General features: G+C 39.8%; 1 protein-coding gene across 3 annotated transcripts in view; it reads left to right on the plus strand.

Moving 5' to 3' along the window:
- The window catches only part of sgcd (sarcoglycan, delta (dystrophin-associated glycoprotein)), a 547,116-nt gene that overhangs the window by 343,709 nt on the left and 181,575 nt on the right, over positions 1–21,832 (plus strand). For all 3 annotated transcript variants that reach the window (XM_061962681.2, XM_061962678.2, XM_061962680.2), the window contains exon 2: positions 12,832–13,017. In XM_061962681.2, coding sequence (XP_061818665.1) covers positions 12,832–13,017 — 186 coding nt within the window. The remainder of the gene's footprint in view (positions 1–12,831; positions 13,018–21,832) is intronic.

Consider the following 21,832-nt stretch of genomic DNA (forward strand, 5'->3'; position numbering starts at 1 on the left):
CATACTCCAACAGGCTCCTTCAGCTTCGTTCCCACAGTGTTCAAGAACTCCTTCATTCCGCACTCCATCATGCTGTATCATCACTCGCCATACAGCAATAGATGATATCTGTCTATTACCTGACACCTTCTATGTTAGCTATCTCTCTTTATTTGTAATGTCTATTTTCTGCTGGTTCTACTCTCTATTTTATGCTGCAGCTGTTACATTTACTGTAATATTGTACATGGTAATTGTTATATATTGCATATATTATATAAAAATATAATATAATAGTATAATATATAAGTATATATTATATAATGTATATATAATATGTAAATATTACATATATGTTATATTTTATATTGCTACTATGCTACTTTATACCCAGAGGTGGGTAGTAACGCGCTACATTTACTCCGTTACATCTACTTGAGTAACTTTTGGGATAAATTGTACTTCTAAGAGTAGTTTTAATGCAACATACTTTTACTTTTACTTGAGTATATTTATAGAGAAGAAATGCTACTTTTACTCCGCTACTTTTATCTACATTCAGCTCGCTACTCGCTACTAATTTTTATCGATCTGTTAATGCACGCTTTGTTTGTTTTGGTCTGTCAGACAGACTTTCAAAGTGCCTGCGTTACTGGTGACGTTTCACTCCGTTCCACCAATAAAATGCAGTCACTAGTGACGTTTGACTCTGTTCCACCAATCAGATGCAGTCACTGGTGACGTTGGACCAATCGAACAGAGCCAGGCGGTCACATGACCTGACTTAAACAAGTTGAAAAACTTATTGGGGTGTTACCATTTAGTGGTCAATTGTACAGAATATGTACTGTACTGTGCAATCTACTAATACAAGTTTCAATCAATCAATCAAAAGTGTGAAGGAAAAAAGACACTTTTTTATTTCAAACGTACATCCCGTCACAAGCCTAAAGACTGACTGTACAGTTCCTGTCTTCACAATAAAAGTGCCGCTCCATCGCGCCTGCGCTTTCAAAATAAGAGTCTCCGAAAGCCAGCGCAAACAAGCTAGCAAGCTACGGAATTTGCCGCCAATGTATTTCTTGTAAAGTGTGTGAAAACGAATATGGAAGGTGGACAAATAAGATACCAAAAACCAACCGCTTTCATGTGGTATTAGACAGAAAGGAGGAACTTTTTTTCTCCTGCATTTGAAAACGTGGACGTTAAGCACTGCTGTCTGATTACAATCAATGCAAGTCATCAGAATCAGGTAATACACCAACTTATATTCTTGTCAACATGAAAGAAAGGAATCTATATGTGTTAAACATGCATGTATATTCAGTAAAACACCTTTAACATGTAAACAAAAACGGCAAAATAAATAAATATAAATGATATACTGTATATATCAATGTATGTGTATATATGTATATATATATATATATATATATATATATATATATATATATATGATATGTGTGTGTATGTTACTCATCAGTTACTCAGTACTTGAGTAGTTTTTTCACAACATACTTTTTACTTTTACTCAAGTAAATATTTGGGTGACTACTCATTACTTTTACTTGAGTAATAAATCTCTAAAGTAACAGTACTCTTACTTGAGTACAATTTCTGGCTACTCTACCCACCTCTGTTTATACCTGCATTATCCTTTCCATCTTTTGAAACTGAGCTACTGTGTGGAACAATTTCCCTTGTGGATCAATACAGTTTGTCTCAGTCTAAGTTTAAGTCAAACTAATGCGACGGGTTGCTTATTTATATATATTTTTTAAATGTGCTTTTTAGAGATGTCCGATAATGGCTTTTTTGCCGATATTGTCCAAATCTTAATTACCGATTCCGATATCATTTGATGCCAATATATACAGTCGTGGAATTAACACATTATTATGCCTAATTTTGTTGTGATGCCCCGCTGGATGCATTAAACAATGTAACAAGGTTTTCCAAAATAAATCAACTCAAGTTATGGAAAAAAAGTGCCAACATGGCACTGCCATATTTATTATTGAAGTCACAAAGTGCATTCTTTTTTTTTAACATGCCTCAAAACAGCAGCTTGGAATTTGGGACATGCTCTCCCTGAGAGAGCATGAGGAGGTTGAGGTGGGTGGGATTTGGGGGGGGGCGTGGTTGAGGGCGGTGTTTATTGTAGCGTCCCGGAAGAGTTAGTGCTGCAAGGGGTTCTGGGTATTTGTTCGGTTGTGTTTATGTTGTGTTACGGTGCGGATGTTCTCCCGAAATGTGTTTGTCATTCTTGTTTGGTGTGGGTTCACAGTGCGGCGCATATTTGTAACAGTGTTAAAATTGTTTATACGGCCACCCTCAGTGTGACCTGTATGGCTGTTGACCAAGTATGCGTTTGCATTCACTTGTGTGTGTGAAAAGCCGTAGATATCATGTGACTGGGCCGGCACGCAAAGGAAGTGCCTGTAAGGTTTATTGGCGCTCTGTACTTCTCTCTACGTCCGTTTACACAGTGGCGTTTTAAAAAGTCATAAATTTTGCTTTTTGAAACCGATACCGATAATTTCCGATATTACATTTTAAAGCATGTATCGGCATAATAGGGATGTCCGATAATATCGGACTGCCGATATTATTGGACATCCCTATTATATATTGTATATATAATATATATATATAATATGATATATCAGTATATATTATATAATGTATATATAATATGTAAATATTACATATATGTTATATTTGATATTGCTACTGTGGTACATTTTTAGTCTACTTTATACCTGCATTATCCTTTCCATCCTTTGAAACTGAGCTACTGTGTGGAACAATTTCCCTTGTGGATCAATAAAGTTTGTCTAAGTCTAAATTTAAGTCTAACTAATGTGACTGATTACTTATTTATATATATATATATATATATATTTATATATATATATATATATATATATTTTTATTTTTTTATTTTTTTTTTAATGTTATTTTACTTCACGCTTTACCCGTGTGTAGTAGTTAGGATATTTTTATGAATGGGGAAACAATAAAAACTGGAATAGTAATCAAACTTAACTATCAAACTTTGCTCCCTTGCAATAAGCTCACAGTCCATCGGGGAAAGCATAGCAGTGGATTTCTACACGCATTAGGCGTCCTGTCAGGGAACGGTTAGCGATGGCGTTGATTCATGGTGAGCGTAACGCCGCTATGTCTCCTCTGCCCCGCCGATGTGCTGATAGCGATTAATGATCATCCTAATTGTGTGACTGTGAGGATGAGGAGGCACTTCAAGCGGCAGCGTAATGGCCCTAATAACTCTCCGACTAAAACACAATTTACAGTCCTCGTCGGTTTAGGAGTACGTGCGGGGCGAATTGTTTTTGACAACGGCACACATTAGCTGCTAACTGAAACAAATGACAGAAGACAAGGGGGCGCCCGGCGCCGCTTTTTTATTTTTTTTATTGGGGGATGACGGCAGATAAAAATGGCTGATGGACAAGAGGGAGATCAGGATCCGGAGAGCTAAAGCAAGCAGGGAGAATTCGCTTTATTCGACTTCAACTTTGGCTCATGGTATATTTATTCAAGTCCAAAGCTTAATCCATGAGGAGAGGAACAAAGGCTGTTTGATGGACGCTTTATTGCAGGGGTCGGGAACCTTTTTGGCTGAGAGAGCCATGAAAGCCAAATATTTTTAAAATGTATTTCCGTAAGAGCCATATAATATTTTTTTTTACACTGAATACAACTAAATGCGTGCATTTCTAAGTAAGACCAACATTTTTAGCGTATAACAAGTCTCTTACTCTTTTTATTAATAGTAAATAGTAAATAAAATACTACTTGATGACATCTATTAAACAAGACAAGAAGCAAGGAATTAAACAGAGACATAATTACATTTGAATTTGAAGGCAGCACGGTGTGAGAGGGGTTAGTGCGTCTGCCTCACAATACGAAGGTCCTGAGTAGTCGGCCTCGGGATCTTTCTGTATGGAGTTTGCATGTCCTCCCCGTGACTGCGTGGGTTCCCTCCGGGTACTCCGGCTTCCTCCCACCTCCAAAGACATGCACCTGGGGATAGGTTGATTGGCAACACTAAATTGGCCCTAGTGTGTGAATGTGAGTGTGAATGTTGTCTGTCTATCTGTGTTGGCCCTGCGATGAGGTGGCGACTTGTCCAGGGTGTACCCCGCCTTACGCCCGATTGTAGCTGAGATAGGCTCCAGCGCCCCCCGCGACCCCAAAGGGAAAAAGTGGTAGAAAATGGATGGATGGATAATTAAATTTGGCTCAATTGAGGAGAGACGCGTAGACACTGTACTCTTGCACAGTGTCGTCCCACGCCCCTGACGAAAGATTGTACTCTTTTATTTGGACTTTCCCTGATTACATGGCAACAGCTGTTTCTAAGGGACGGGGTCGTAAACAGCCGTCGCCTTTGGTTACAGAACAGTTCAAAGAAAAGGTCGTAGACAGTTCACAGAAAAGGTCGTAAAACAGTTCAAAGAAGGGGTCCCTAGAGGTTTGTAGATCTCGGGTCAAAACAATATATTTCTGTTGATTACAATACACCAAAGAAACAGAACACCTTCATGTTGCTTCCCATCCTACACAGTGGAGTTTTACAAGCCTTCTTCTTGGTAGGTTTAAAGACAGCTTTTGTCTTCTCGCCGGGAACTCATGGCAACACAAGGTTTTGTGATAACTTAGATACAATTATTCTGACAGGTGCGGTAGAAAATGATGAAGGATGGATGGATTAAAATGCATGAGAATGTTTTATATTTTGAACGTTATTTTTAACACTGTGATTACCAGCGGAATTAGTCATTACTTATCGTGTTAATGGATGCATGGGAATCAGCACCTCCAAGTCCGAGTCTATGGTTCTCTCCCGGAAAAGGGTGGAGTGCCATCTCCGGGTTGGGGAGGAGATCTTGCCCCAAGTGGAGGAGTTCAAGTACCTCGGAGTCTTGTTCACGAGTGAGGGAAGAGTGGATCGTGAGATCGACAGGCGGATCGGTGCGGCGTCTTCAGTAATGCGGACGCTGTATCGATCCGTTGTGGTGAAGAAGGAGCTGAGCCGGAAGGCAAAGCTCTCAATTTACCGGTCGATCTACGTTCCCATCCTCACCTATGGTCATGAGCTTTGGGTTATGACCGAAAGGACAAGATCACGGGTACAAGAGGCCGAAATGAGTTTCCTCCGCCGGGTGGCGGGGCTCTCCCTTAGAGATAGGGTGAGAAGCTCTGTCATCCGGGGGGAGCTCAAAGTAAAGCCGCTGCTCCTCCACATCGAGAGGAGCCAGATGAGGTGGTTTGGGCATCTGGTCAGGATGCCTCCCGAGGAAGGTGTTTCGGGCACGTCCGACCTGTATTAGGCCACGGGGAAGACCCAGGACACGCTGGAAAGACTATCTCTCCCAGCTGGCCTGGGAACGCCTCGGGATCCCCCGGGAGGAGCTGGACGAAGTGGCTGGGGAGAGGGAAGTCTGGGCTTCCCTGCTTTAGATGCTGCCCCCGCGACCCGACCTCGGATAAGCGGAAGAAGATGGATGGATGGTTTATCGTGTTAAGCAATGTCAGCTAAGATTGATCTGAGAGCCAGATGCAGTCATCAAAAGAGCCACATCTGGCTCGAGAGCCATAGGTTCCCTACCCCTGGTGTATCGCCTCGAGCGCTAAAAATAAGAATAAGATTTGATCCGATTTTAATTGAGTGAAATAAAGGCTTGCTGGGAGGGAACAAAACAAACTATTAGACCCGGTTTGTGCCGTTCAACCAACCAGAGTGGGGAGACAGCCAGGGTCCCAAACAAAGCCTGGCTCTGATTACACAGAAAAAGGAGTTTTTTACAAAATGTTATTGGCTGCTTGCTGACTGCCAAGCGGCCAGGCAGCTGCCTATTAGGCCTTTTTATGAACTGCTGGTGGATCAGTACCAGGACAATGGCCGCCTCTCTGCGGCGCTACAAAAATGATGGCCGACGGCCAGGGGCAGTTTATAATGCGGCGAGGCACAACGTGCGGGTAAACAGAGCATTAGTGCTTTGATGGGATCAGCTGAGTGGAAAAGTTTGGCGAAATTGTTCAGGCTAATGACTCTTTCTACGGTCGGACGCTTTTTTTTTTTGTAAGACATTTTGTATTTGGGTGACGCCAAATGACTGCCCAGCTTTTCTTCCTGTCACTCACACCAGCGACCTGGAGTTAAACCTGAATCACAGTCACAGTGTTCAACTTTCGTTCACGAGCTGTTTAGCTTTCTGAGTGCAAATAGTAGTCAGTCCCTCAGGGGTTTCCCGGGCTTTTTTTATGATCGCTAAAATGTCATAATTCTTAATTGAAGTTGTATTTTTTTTTTTAGACTTTTTTTCTTGACATTGAATCAACTTGTGTTCTTATGAATTTGCTATCAATGTTTTGAGGTTTCCCTTATAACCTTAACCTAAAAAAGCACAAGATTTCAAGAAAATTTTGAAAAATAAATATTTATGTTTTACCGTATTTTTCGGACTGTAAGGCGCACTTAAAATCCTTTCATTTTCTCAAAAATCGACAGTGCACCTTGTAACCCGGTGCGCCTAATGTACGGAACAATTTTGGTTGTGCTTACCGACCTCGAAGCTATTTCATTTGGTACATGGTGTAATGATAAATGTGACAAGTAGATGGCAGTCACACAAGTGATACGTGTAGACTGCAATATGATGGCCGTCAAACATAAGAGATATGTGTAGACTGCAATATGACTCAAGTAAACAACACCAAAATGGTGTATGTTCCATTGAAAGCATCGAACTTTACACACGGCGCTCAAAAATCTATCAAAAGTTTTAATACGACTTTGTAACCCGGTGCGCCTAATGTACGGAACAATTTTGGTTGTGCTTACCGACCTCGAAGCTATTTTATTTGGTACATGGTGTAATGATAAATGTGACAAGTAGATGGCAGTCACACAAGTGATACGTGTAGACTGCAATATGATGGCCGTCAAACATAAGAGATATGTGTAGACTGCAATATGACTCAAGTAAACAACACCAAAATGGTATATGTTCCATTGAAAGCATCGAACTTTACACACAGCGCTCAAAAATCTATCAAAAGATTTAATACGACTTTGTAACCCGGTGCGCCTAATGTACGGAACAATTTTGGTTGTGCTTACCGACCTGGAAGCTATTTCATTTGGTACATGGTGTAATGATAAATGTGACAAGTAGATGGCAGTCACACAAGTGATACGTGTAGACTGCAATATGATGGCCGTCAAACATAAGAGATATGTGTAGACTGCAATATGACTCAAGTAAACAACACCAAAATGGTATATGTTCCATTGAAAGCATCGAACTTTACACACAGCGCTCAAAAATCTATCAAAAGTTTTAATACGACTTTGTAACCCGGTGCGCCTAATGTACGGAACAATTTTGGTTGTGCTTACCGACCTCGAAGCTATTTCATTTGGTACATGGTGTAATGATAAATGTGACAAGTAGATGGCAGTCACACAAGTGATACGTGTAGACTGCAATATGATGGCCGTCAAACATTAGAGATATGTGTAGACTGCAATATGACTCAAGTAAACAACACCAAAATGGTATATGTTCCATTGAAAGCATCGAACTTTACACACAGCGCTCAAAAATCCATCAAAAGTTTTAATACGACTTTGTAACCCGGTGCGCCTAATGTACGGAACAATTTTGGTTGTGCTTACCGACCTGGAAGCTATTTCATTTGGTACATGGTGTAATGATAAATGTGACAAGTAGATGGCAGTCACACAAGTGATACGTGTAGACTGCAATATGATGGCCGTCAAACATAAGAGATATGTGTAGACTGCAATATGACTCAAGTAAACAACACCAAAATGGTATATGTTCCATTGAAAGCATTGAACTTTACACACAGCGCTCAAAAATCTATCAAAAGTTTTAATACGACTTTGTAACCCGGTGCGCCTAATGTACGGAACAATTTTGGTTGTGCTTACCGACCTCGAAGCTATTTTATTTGGTACATGGTGTAATGATAAATGTGACAAGTAGATGGCAGTCACACAAGTGATACGTGTAGACTGCAATATGATGGCCGTCAAACATAAGAGATATGTGTAGACTGCAATATGACTCAAGTAAACAACACCAAAATGGTATATGTTCCATTGAAAGCATCGAACTTTACACACAGCGCTCAAAAATCTATCAAAAGTTTTAATACGACTTTGTAACCCGGTGCGCCTAATGTACGGAACAATTTTGGTTGTGCTTACCGACCTCGAAGCTATTTCATTTGGTACATGGTGTAATGATAAATGTGACAAGTAGATGGCAGTCACACAAGTGATACGTGTAGACTGCAATATGATGGCCGTCAAACATAAGAGATATGTGTAGACTGCAATATGACTCAAGTAAACAACACCAAAATGGTGTATGTTCCATTGAAAGCATAGAACTTTACACACGGCGCTCAAAAATATATCAAAATGTTTTAATACGACTTTGGTAAGCTACAAAGCTGCACTGCTTGATTGATTGGCGGCGTGTTACGGCTACAGTAGTCAGACGTACTCTTCAACATACGGTATTATTATGGTGTGTGTAAAGGAACCGCACCTATTAGCAGACATTTAATCTGGTGTTTTGTTTCGCAATATTACATACTTGCCAACCTTGAGACCTCCGATTTCGGGAGGTGGGGGGTGGGGAGCGTGGTCGGGGGCGTGGTTAAGAGGGGAGGAGTATATTTACAGCTAGAATTCACCAACTGGAGTATTTCATATATATATATATATATATATATATATATATATATATATATATATATATATATATATGTATGAAATACTTGACTTTCAGTGAATTCTAGCTATATATACATTTATTTATTTTATACTTGAATTTCAGTGTTCATTTATTTACACATATACACACGCATAACACTCATCTACTCATTGTTGTACTTGAAAGTACAATGCAATACAATTCCGGGGCAATGGCACCTATCAAATACACAGTAATGAAAACACAGTTGTTCTAACTGTACTGTGTGTTATGAGAGTAGAGTATGTGTGTGTGTGGCCCTTTAATAGGTGACAGCATGTGAGGTGAGTGACGTCAGTGAGTGTGTGGGCGAGAGAAGAGAGGCAGCGGTAACGTGAGTGCGGGGAGGGACTAGTTGGTTTTGTGTTGGATTGGCTGTGTGCAAGCAATCAATAAAGCAAGATGTGCAACTAATCGCTGGACTCATCATTCACCCTAAAGTTGTCCGCTGTGGAGACCCACGGCCGGGTAGGGTGAAGGGTGTTGCCCCGAGCATACATCGGCCCTGGAGAAGTGTCTCCCCTGCGCTCTTCGACTACGGTCTCGTTCTTCTGCTTTGTCTCCTTGTGTGCGCACACTGGACTCAGGTCCGCATGGAGCTGGAGGGGGCGTGGCCTCCAGCTCCGGAGGGAAAATGAGAGAAAATGGCCGGGAGAAAATTTCTTTCGGGAGAGGCGCTGAATTTCGGGAGTCTCCCGGAAAATCCGTCCGCCATTGTAGTCTGTAGTCTTTTTTTTCTCTATCGTCTTGTTACGGGACATTCGTGGCTCACCAGTTGCCATTTCTAATACAATAATAATAATAATAATAATATTAATAGATTTTTCTCCATGTAGCCTCCGATCTAAAATGAGTTTGACACCTCTGATTTTAAAGGTTTCCATTTGGGAATGAGACGCGATTCAAAAGTATAAAAACAGTGTCAAGTATAAAAGTACATTTGTGAATAAAAGCTAAACCGAGCGGTTCAAATACTGTCCCTCGTTACGTAAAATTCCGGCGTCAGGCTGTAATGTGTATGCGAAAACACCAGGTGGCAACCAAAAGGCTGTTGGAGCCAATCGGAAGAAAGTCCGAACCGGATGATACAACAACGCTCACTGAGGCGAAACAAAACACCCAAACTGTTGCATTTACTGACCTCAAGGCATGTCCATTGTTAGAATAGAGTTTAAGGGTGGACCCCGGGATGCAGAGAATGGAGGCAAGGTACACGATAGTGATGGGTCCGGCAACACCGATGCATCGGCGCATGCGTCGAGCTCATAGAGCAAAACCCTGTGTCGGTGCGCGTACCGCTTTTAGAAAGTCACGTGACCGATCATGAGCTGTTTTGGTCACGTGACCGATACGCGAACTGTGTCGCACTGACGCCTCCTCTGTGCCCTGTGAGCGGGTCTTTTCTACAGCCGGAGAAATAATAACTAAGAAGAGAAATCGTCTAAAATGTAATTCGTCGGAAAAACTTTTTTTTTTTTTTTTTAATAAAAATGTGTAAAAAAATTAAATAAAAAAAAATTCCCAGTCCACAATCATCCACAACACGTTCTCTTAGATTTCCATGTTATGATACATGTTCACATTATTTATTGACTGTATCTAAAAAAGATAAAAATATATTTTTATTTAAATGAAGATATGAAATAATCCTAAATGAAATACAATGACTTGGTTTATATTATTATTGTATATACTAGGGCAGGGGTCACCAACGTGGTGCCCGCGGTCACCAGGTAGCCCGTAAGGACCAGATCAGTCGCCCGCTGGCCTGTTCTAAAAATAGCTCAAAGAGCAGCACTTACCAGTGAGCTGCCTCTATTTTTTTAAATTGTATTTATTTACTAGCAAGCTGGTCTCGCTTTGCTCGACATTTTTAATTCTAAAAGAGACAAAACTCAAATAGAATTTGAAAATCCAAGAAAATATTTTAAAGACTTGGTCTTCACTTGGAATAAGCGGTAGGAAATAGATGGATGGATGGGTCTTCACTTGTTTAAATAAATTCATTTATTTTTTACTTTGCTTCTTATTACTTTTAGAAATACAATTTTAGAGAAAAAATACAACCTTAAAAATGATTTTAGGATTTTTAAACAAATATACCTTTTTACCTTTTAAATTTATTCCTCTTCTTTCCTGACAATTTAAATCAATGTTCAAGTAAAAAAAAAAAGTTTTATTATTGTAAAGAATAATACATATTTTAGCTTCTGGTTTTTCGACGAAGAATATTTGTGAAATATTTCTTCAAACTTACTATGATTAAAATTCCAAAAAATTATTCTGGCAAATCTAGAAAATCTGTAGAATCAAATTTAAATCTTATTTCAAAGTATTTTGAATTTCTTTTAAAATTTTTGTTCTGGAAAATCTAGAAGAAACACTGATTTGTCTTTGTTAGAAATATAGCTTGGTCCAATTTGTTAAATATTCTAACAAAGTGCAGATTGGATTTTAACCAATTTAAAACATGTCATCAAAATTAAAAAATGTATCTTAATCAGGAAAAATTACTGATGTTCCATAAATTCTTTTTTTAATTTTTTCAAAAAGATTCAAATTAGCTAGTTTTTCTCTTCTTTTTGTCGGTTGAATTTTGAATTTTAAAGAGTCGAAATTGAAGATACACTATGTTTCAAAATTTTATTTTAATTTTTTCGTGTTTTCTCCTCTTTTAAACCGTCCAATTAAGTGTTTTTTTCATCATTTATTCTCTACAAAAAACCTTCTGTAAAAGGAAAAAAAAATGTACGACAGAATGACGGACAGAAATACCCATTTTTTTTAATATATATACACATTTATTTATTTAGCTATTCTTGTTTAAATCACACTTACGTGTAACTTACAGATGACAATCCATCCATCCATCCATTTTCTACCGCTTATTCCCTTTGGGGTCGCGGGGGGCGCTGGAGCCTATCTCAGCTACAATCGGGCGGAAGGCGGGGTACACCCTGGACAAGTCGCCACCTCATCGCAGGGCCACAGATGACAATATATGTATTTATTTAAGTGTGTATCAAACTGGTAGCCCTTCGCATTAATCAGTACCCAAGAAGTAGTTTTTGGTTTCAAAAAGGTTGGTGACCCCTGTACTAGGGCATAAAATCAGTGTCAGTTGAGTCGGTCCATAGGTTGCCTGTAGGGATTTTTAATGTCCAGCAGATGTCAGTATTTAGTGACACAGTATCGACACAGTATCAATACAGTTTTGCAATGTGTCAAAACGCTTCATGACGCCTCATCAACCCATCACTAGTACACGATAACAAATACAAATATTTAATAAGTCCAAAAATGGTAACTAAGGGTGATGGGGCAAAAGTGCACACCATGGGAAATATAACAAAAGTAGTCTCTTTCAGAGGTTGGCGGAGCAAAAGTCAGGACGCACACAGCGTGGCAAAAACTAGTCCTCTCAAAACAAGGTGGCTAGGAAAACAAAAACACAACGAGGTCAAACTACAGAAATATGCGAAGGCAACATACCAGGGAAGCTGAATCAAGGTAGCACATGTCAGAGCGGAGTTCAGGAACAATAACCGTCAGGGACCAGCTGGTGGAGACGCGCTTAAATGCTACCAGGAAGTGATTAGCAGCAGGTGTGCCTCGTTGGGGACAAAAGACTGGGGAAGAAACTGAAAAACCAATAGAGAAGGCAGGGAGAAGACAACAAACATAACATCCATTTTGAAGAATATTTACTGAAGTTTACTTAGTACATATAGCCAGCAAAACATCTTGGCTCACGTAACGCAGGATTCACGTGTCAAGGGCTAATTAGCTCGAAACGTCAACAAGAAGCCCCAACGAGTCCTCTCGATGCCAGCTGCTGAGATTCAACGCGGGGTCCGCCGTCCACCAGGACCAAAAGTCGCTCCGATTTACGAGGCTGTCGAATCAATTAGGCAGCCGAGTTGAAGTCATTTGCATAATGCGGCCGCTAATGTGGTGTAATGGAAGCGCCCGCTTTGTAATTACAAGCATGTGCTGACTGCCCTCCTCCCTCTGTGTCCTTAACCAGATGACCCAGGAACAGTGCAGTCATAGGAACAATGTCCAGACTTCAGACAAACCACAAGTGTACAAAGTGGGAATCTACGGCTGGAGGAAACGCTGCCTTTACTTCTTCGTGCTGCTGCTGATGATCCTCATCCTCATCAACCTGGCACTCACCATCTGGATCCTTAAGGTCATGAACTTCACCATCGTAAGTCCGCTTTTCTTACGCTTACCTGCAAACTGTGGACAAAAACACAGCACATAGGGTAAAGCAGTGGTTCTCAAATGGGGGTACGCGTACCCCTGGGGGTACTTGAAGGTATGCCAAGGGGTACGTGAGATTTTTTTTAAATATTCTAAAAATAGCAACAATTCAAAAATCCTTTATAAATATATTTATTGAATAATACTTCAACAAAATATGAATGTAAGTTCATAAACTGAACATCAAATCAAGTAGGCTATTCCATTCATTACCATAAACCCAGAGTTTCCCCCATGCCATGATGGTTTGACCCTCACTGAAATGTCTGTCAAAAAGAACTGTGAAAAGAAATGCAACAATGCAATATTCAGTGTTGACAGCTATATTTTTTGTGGACATGTTCCATAAATATTGATGTTAAAGATTTGTTTTTTTGTGAAGAAATGTTTAGAATTAAGCTCATGATTCCAGATGGATCTCTATTACAATCCCCAAAGAGGGCACTTTAAGTTGATGATTACTTCTATGTGTAGAAATCTTTATTTATAATTGAATCACTTGTTTATTTTTCAACAAGTTTTTAGTTATTTTTATATATCTTTTTCCAAATAGTTCAAGAAAGACCACTACAAATGAGCAATATTTTGCACTGTTATATAATTTAATAAATCAGAAACAGATGACATAGTGCTAAATTTTACTTCTTTATCTCTTTTTTTCAACCAAAAATGTTTTGCTCTGATTAGGGGGTACTTGAATTTTGAAAAAAATTCACAGGTACATCACTGAAAAAAGGTTGAGAACCACTGGGGTAAAGGATAAATGGTAAATGGGTTATACCTGTATAGCGCTTTTCTACCTTCAAGGTACTCAAAGCGCTTTGACACATTCACCCATTCACACACACATTCACACACTGATGGCGGGAGCTGCCATGCAAGGCCCTAACCACGACCCATCAGGAGCAAGGGTGAAGTGACGTGACAAGGTTGGTAGAAGGTGGGGATCGAACCAGGAACCCTCAGGTTGCTGGCACGGCCACTCTCCCTATACAGTCGAGGGTCTTTAACACGGTCCTTGTTAAAGACCCTCGACTGTGTAGGACATGAGTGCTATGTTGTTTTTAAGGGCCGACCGTAAAAACACTCGTTAAAAGACCCTTTATGTCTCAGGCATGCTGTTTTTGAAACACCAGTCAAATATATTTTTTATGACAAAAAGCTCTGTGGATTTTGGGACCTATACTGCAAAAACGCAAGTCAAAGGTCTTTCACAATCCAGTTAAGGACCTTATCTAAAAACAACAGTCAAATATCTTCTATAAGTCAGGAGCACTCTGCTGTTTTGTGGAATATACTGTAAGAACTAAAACGATAATGGCTTTTTGTCGATATCCGATATTCCGATATTGTCCAACTCTTTAATTACCGATACCGATATCAACCGATATATACAGTCATGGAATTAACACATTATTATGCCTAATTTGGACAACCAGGTATGGTGAAGATAAGGTACTTTTTGAAAAAAAATTAATAAAATAAAATAAGATAAATAAATTAAAAACATTTTCTTGAATAAAAAAGAAAGTAAAATAATATAAAAACAGTTACATAGAAACTAGTAATTAATGAAAATTAGTAAAATTAACTGTTAAAGGTTAGTACTATTAGTGGACCAGCAGCACGCACAATCATGTGTGCTTACGGACTGTATCCCTTGCAGACTGTATTGATATATATTGATATATAATGTAGGAACCAGAATATTAATAACAGAAAGAAATAACCCTTTTGTGTGAATGAGTGTGAATTAGTGTAAATGGGGGAGGGAGGTTTTTTGGGTTGGTGCACTAATTGTAAGTGTATCCTGTGTTTTTTGTGTTGATTTTGATTTTTGCCGGAAGGCAAAGCTCTCAATTTACCGGTCGATCTACGTTCCCATCCTCACCTATGGTCATGAGCTTTGGGTTATGACCGAAAGGACAAGATCACGGGTACAAGCGGCTGAAATGAGTTTCCTCCGCCGGGTGGCGGGGCTCTCCCTTAGAGATAGGGTGAGAAGCTCTGCCATCCGGGAGGAGCTCAAAGTAAAGCCGCTGCTCCTCCACATCGAGAGGAGCCAGATGAGGTGGTTCGGGCATCTGGTCAGGATGCCACCCGAACGCCTCCCTAGGGAGGTGTTTAGGGCACGTCCGACCGGTAGGAGGCCGCGGGGAAGACCCAGGACACGTTGGGAAGACTATGTCTCCCGGCTGGCCTGGGAACGTCTCGGGGTCCCACAGGAAGAGCTGGACGAAGTGGCTGGGGAGAGGGAAGTCTGGGCTTCCCTGCTTAGGCTGCTGCCCCCGCGACCCGACCTCGGATAAGCGGAAGAAGATGGATGGATGGATGGATAATAAAAAAAATATATAAAAAAACGATACCGATAAAAAAAAAAACGATACCGATAATTTCCGATATTACATTTTAACGCATCTCTTGTTTTTCAATCAGTACAAAGTGTTGTGCATTTCAAGCCCAAAAGCGTTTCGTGTTGTTGTAGAAACTAGTTTATCTCTTGCCGTAGTTAGCTTTTCCGGCTAATACCGAAGCACGCCGATGTGTTACTACGCTAGAAAAAGAGATCCCTTAAACAATGTCGCTACAGCTTGGTTATTATACAGGTTACAGAACGTAAATGATGCATTGTTGACGGTTTTTCATACAGGTTGAATTTATTGCTCTCATTAGCTGTATTGCTAGCCACCTAGAAAGAGACGATTTTTATAAGTTAGCAAGCTGAAAAAAAAACCAAAAACGTGTGTCTTCTTGTCTCTCATAATGATTGTGAACGATCAATCAAAATCAAAAAAAAAAATTGCAGTTCCCTTTTAAGGACCCGCACCAAAAACGTGAGTCAAAGATCGTATAAATAACAGGAGTCCTCTGCTGTTTTTGAACCTACTATTGAAAAAAAAACCTTGTCAAAGATCTTTTTGATGCCATGGCTGCTGTTTTTAAGGACCAGTTCTAAAAATGCGAGTCAAAGATTGTTTATATCAGTGATTCTTAAACTGTGTACTGGTACTACGGTTGTACGGTATAGCGGTATTAGTATAGTACCGTGATTAGAGATGATAGATATCGGCCTGCCGATATTATCGGCCGATAAATGCGTTAAAATGTAATATCGGAAATTATCGGTATCGGTTTATTTATTATCGGTATCATTTTTGTTTGTTTTTTTGTTTTGTTTTGTTTTTGTTTTTAATTAAATCAACATAAAAAACATACACTTACAATTAGTGCACCAACCCAAAAAACCTCCCTCCCCCATTTACACTCATTCACACAAAAGAGTTGTTTCTTTCTGTTATTAATATTCTGGTTCCTACATTATATATCAATATATATCAATACAGTCTGCAAGGGATACAGTCCGTAAGCACACATGATTGTGCGTGCTACTGGTCCACTAATAGTACTAACCTTTAACAGTTAATTTTACTCATTTTCATTAATTACTAGTTTCTATGTAACTGTTTTTATATTGTTTTACTTTCTTTTTTATTCAAGAAAATGTTTTTAATTTATTTATCTTATTTTATTTTATTTTATTTTAAAAGAAATACCTTATCTTAACCCTACCTGGTTGTACAAATTAGGCATAATAATGTGTTAATTCCACGACTGTATATATCGGTTGATATCGGTATCGGTAATTAAAGAGTTGGACAATATCGGAATATCGGATATCGGCAAAAAGCCATTATCGGACATCCTAACCGTGATACTAATGAATCATATTCTGTACTGTACCGCCTCTAAAAAGTACCGGTAAAATAAAGCCATCATGCAATTTTTTGTGGTCCCCTTTATTTAGAAAAGTATCGAAAAGTACCGGGCTTCACGGTGGCAGAGGGGTTAGTGCATCTGCCTCACAATACGAAGGTCCTGAGTAGTCTTGGGTTCAATCCCGGGCTCGGGATCTTTCTGTGTGGAGTTTGCATGTCCTCCCCGTGACTGCGTGGGTTCCCTCCGGGTACTCCGGCTTCCTCCCACTTCCAAAGACATGCACCTGGGGATAAGTTGATTGGCAACACTAAATTGGCCCTAGTGTGTGAATGTGAGTGTGAATGTTGTCTGTCTATCTGTGTTGGCCCTGCGATGAGGTGGCGACTTGTCCAGGGTGTACCCCGCCTTCTGCCCGATTGTAGCTGAGATAGGCTCCAGCGCCCCCCGCGACCCCAAAGGGAATAAGCGGTAGAAAATGGATGGATGGATGGATCGAAAAGTACCAACAAGTATCGAAATACATTTTAGTACCCGATATCAAAATATTGGTACTAATTAGTAAACAGTTTTAAATCCTTATTTAAGTACCGTATTTTATTTTCCTATATTAAAACAGTGTTACTGTTCAAACTGTGTAATGTTACAGTGGCCCCAAAAAATATTCTTGTTAAATAAAATCTCTGTCTTGTTTTTTATGAATACTTAGGCCTACTGTATTTTAATGTTAGTCATCATGCTGGTACTTAAAAAGCTAAGTGTTTTCTGAGGTGTTACTTGGTGGAAAAAGGTTTGAGAAGCACTGGTCTATATGACATGACCCCTCGGTTGTTTTTACAACTCGCTGTGGAAAAAGCTATTTAAAGATCCTTTGTATGCCAGGTCTGTTGTTTTTAAAACCCACTGCAAAAACACTAGTCAAAGATCCTTTATAAGGCAGACCTGATGTTTTTAAGGACCTACTTTACTCAAAGATCCTCTGTATGACAGGAGCCCTCTGTTATTTCTCAAGGGTCAACCTAAAACCCTTGTACCCAAACCCATAAGTATATTTTCAATAATGCCATGTTATATGTAGTTTCCAGGGACAACATTCTTTCTTTGAGACACGGGACTTCGACTCAAGTGTCCCGCCTGTGGCTTTTATGCAGACTCTCTCACAGTGTCAGTCCATCTGGGCCTGTATTGACTCAGACACTAATAATACAGCGTACGACACACTCATACACATACACCTACACACACACGAGGCGTTAGTTATGAATAAAGCATGAGGTCCACTTCACAGCAGGGGCTTGACTACGAGATCTACATAAATCAAATCCAGCATGTTGAAGTGCGTGTTGTGGCACACGCAAGCGCGATGACGTTTTAATACATTTGCCCGCACATTAGAAAGGAAGGGAAACATCCCAAACACATTAAAGGGGACGCACATGCTATCTTTTGCAGGTGACTTTACTGGTGAGACTAAGATTGGTCCTCATATTCCTTTAGGCATGTGTTTTTTTCATTCAATAGCAGGAACTCTTAAAAAAAAACAAAAAAAACACACAAATTACAAAATGTTGGAAAATACAAAGGAATACCCAAGACAGTTGTAATTTTACAAGTATCACTTACAATTGTATTCAAATAATTACACTTAATACACGGAAATATTATGAGAATAAAGTGTTTCCCTGTTAAAAGCCTACTGAAATGTGATTTTCTTATTTAAACGGGGATAGCAGGTCCATTCATTTCGCGATATTGCCATATTTTTGCTGAAAGGATTTAGTAGAGAACATCGACGATAAAGTTCGCAACTTTTGGTCGCTGATAAAAAAGCCTTGCCTGTACCGGAAGTAGCAGACGATATGCGCGTAACGTCACAGGTTGTGGAGCTCCTCACATCCGCACATTGTTTACAATCATGGCCACCAGCAGCGAGAGCGATTCGGACCGAGAAAGCGACGATTTCCCCATTAATTTGAGCGAGGATGAAAGATTCGTGGATGAGGAAAGTGAGAGTGAAGGACTAGAGGGCAGTGGGAGCGATTCAGATAGGGAAGATGCTGTGAGAGGCGGGTGGGACCTGATATTCAGCTGGGAATGACTAAAACAGTAAATAAACACAATACTCTATTAGCCACAACACAACCAAGCTTATATTTAATATGCCACAAATTAATCCCGCATAACAAACACCTCCCCACTCCCGTCCATATAACCCGCCAATACAACTCAAACACCTGCACAACACACTCAATCCCACATCCCAAAGTACCGTTCACCTCCCCAAAGTTCATACAGTACATATATTTCCACACAGTCCCCAAAGTTACGTACGTGACATGCACATAGCGGCACGCACGTACGGGCAAACGATCAAATGTTTGGAAGCCGCAACTGCATGCGTACTCACGGTACCGCGTCTGCGTATCCAGCTCAAAGTCCTCCTGGTAAGAGTCTCTGTTGTCCCAGTTCTCCACAGGCCAATGGTAAAGCTTGACTGTCATCTTTCGGGAATGTAAACAATGAAACACCGGCTGTGTTATCCGGCACAACAGTCAGGGGGTGCATTCTACGGCGGGAGTGCGTTATCCGGCACAATACCTGCCGCAATACACCGCTTCCCACCTACAGCTTTCTTCTTTGCTGTCTCCATTGTTCATTGAACAAATTGCAAAAGATTCACCAACACAGATGTCCAGAATACTGTGGAATTTTGCGATGAAAACAGACGACTTAATAGCTGGCCACCATGCTGTCCCAAAATGTCCTCTACAATACGTGACGTCACGCGCAGGCGTCATCATACCGAGACGTTTTCAGCAGGATATTTCGCGCAAAATTTAAAATTGCACTTTAGTAAGCTAACCCGGCCGTATTGGCATGTGTTGCAATGTTAAGATTTCATCATTGATGTATAAACTATCAGACTGTGTGGTCGGTAGTAGTGGGTATAAGTAGGCCTTTAAAGTGCAGTACAATGACTACATGAAAAATGCCATCATTTTAAAAGAATAAAATAGTAATGATTGCTAAGATGTAGTATTAATGTCGTATTTCTAAAAAATACAATAAGTACAGTAAAATCATGAATTAACTGGAATTGAACAGTTTTAAGTGATAATAAATAAAAGGGTTATTTTACCAGAATGATCTGATATTACAATAAAGTTGCAAATTCAAATAAGTTATTTGTTTCTTGCGAAATTACAACTTATTTCTCTTAAAAAAGACACTAATGGTATAATATGACTTATTTTCTGTTAAACGTTTTTCCTCACAAAATCACTCATGACATTACGACTTTTTACCCATGAATTAGAAATCATATAGTATTGCTTTGTTATAATTTGTAAAATTGTTAACTTTATCGGTGGCAAACTGACGATTCTTTTATTAATTTAAACTATTATTTTTATGATGAATTTTATTTATTTTTTACACGCAATGTTTCGCCGTACAATTACCGAGACACTCTACGAAAACGGGCCACTTCGGAGAAAATGTTTGTTTACGTCTTTACTCATAAAATTAGAAACTTTAATACACTGACTTGGTTCTAATGTCCTTGTAAAAGTGTTTATTGTAAATTTAAAAAAAATCAGCGGACTATTTTTTTCTGCACAGCGTTTCGCCGAATGATAACCAACAGGCAATTTTGGCAAACATCTTCATTTCCGTCTTCTCATTAAGGTAAAAATTGTTACTGCAGTATGACTTGGTTATAATCTCATTGTAAAAAGTTTCATCATAAATACAATATTTTAATCATAACAGTACAACTTTATCGATTGCAAACGGAATAGTGTTTTGCACGCCATGTTTAGCCAGGTGAGCCACGTAAATAAAACCGCCCACAAAACGGCGCATCCTGAAATGACTGTCAGAAAGTGACTTGAAGATGATCTGTAAAACATAATATGTGCAACATTTTGACCAAATAACCACCATTACATGTTATGTAGACCACAAGGAAGTGTTCTCCGTTTAGAAAAAAATTATAATGATATGAATCCTTTATTGCGCCCTATAATCCGGTGCGCCTTACATATGAAAAAAGATATTAAAAAAACAGACCAATCATCGGCCTTAAAATCCGGTGCACCCTATGGTCCGGAAAATACGGTATTTGTAAAACAAATTGTTTAATCATAACAATACTGTCATGATCTGGATCATGCTTTTTGTTATTTTCTGTTAGTTTAAGACTCAATTAGTTCCTGTTTGTTTTAGTTTCCATGACGACTTATGATTTTCCCCTGCCTCTTGCGTTTGGGTCACACCTGTCTCGAATCAAGAGACCAGTATTTAAGCCTTTCTTTGCCAGTTAGTCGTCCTGGTGTCATTGCTTGTTTTCTGGAGATACCATAGTTCATGCTGATTGTTTCATAGGGGAACATTATCACCAGACCTATGTAAGCGTCAATATATACCTTGATGTTGCAGAAAAAAGACCATATATTTTTTTAACCGATTTCCGAACTCTAAATGGGTGAATTTTGGCGAATTAAACGCCTTTCTAATATTCGCTCTCGGAGCGATGACGTCACAACGTGGCGTCACATCGGAAAGCAATCCGCCATTTTCTCAAACACCGAGTCAAATCAGCTCTGTTATTTTCCGTTTTTTCAACTGTTTTCCGTACCTTGGAGACATCATGCCTCGTCGGTGTGTTGTCGGAGGGTGTAACAACACGAACAGTGACGGATTCAAGTTGCACCAGTGGCCCAAAGATGCGAAAGTGGCAAGAAATTGGACGTTTGTTCCGCACACTTTACCGACGAAAGCTATGCTACGACAGAGATGGCAAGAATGTGTGGATATCCTGCGACACTCAAAGCAGATGCATTTCCAACAATAAAGTCAAAGAAATCTGCCGCCAGACCTCCATTGAATCTGCCGGAGTGTGTGAGCAATTCAGGGACAAAGGACCTCGGTAGCACGGCAAGCAATGGCGGCAGTTTGTTCCCGCAGACGAGCGAGCTAAACCCCCTATCGACCCTAGCTTCCCTGGCCTGCTGACATCAACTCCAAAACTGGACAGATCAGCT

The sequence above is a fragment of the Nerophis lumbriciformis genome, linkage group LG09 (genome assembly GCF_033978685.3).
Source record: "Nerophis lumbriciformis linkage group LG09, RoL_Nlum_v2.1, whole genome shotgun sequence".
NCBI classification, from domain to species: domain Eukaryota; kingdom Metazoa; phylum Chordata; class Actinopteri; order Syngnathiformes; family Syngnathidae; genus Nerophis; species Nerophis lumbriciformis.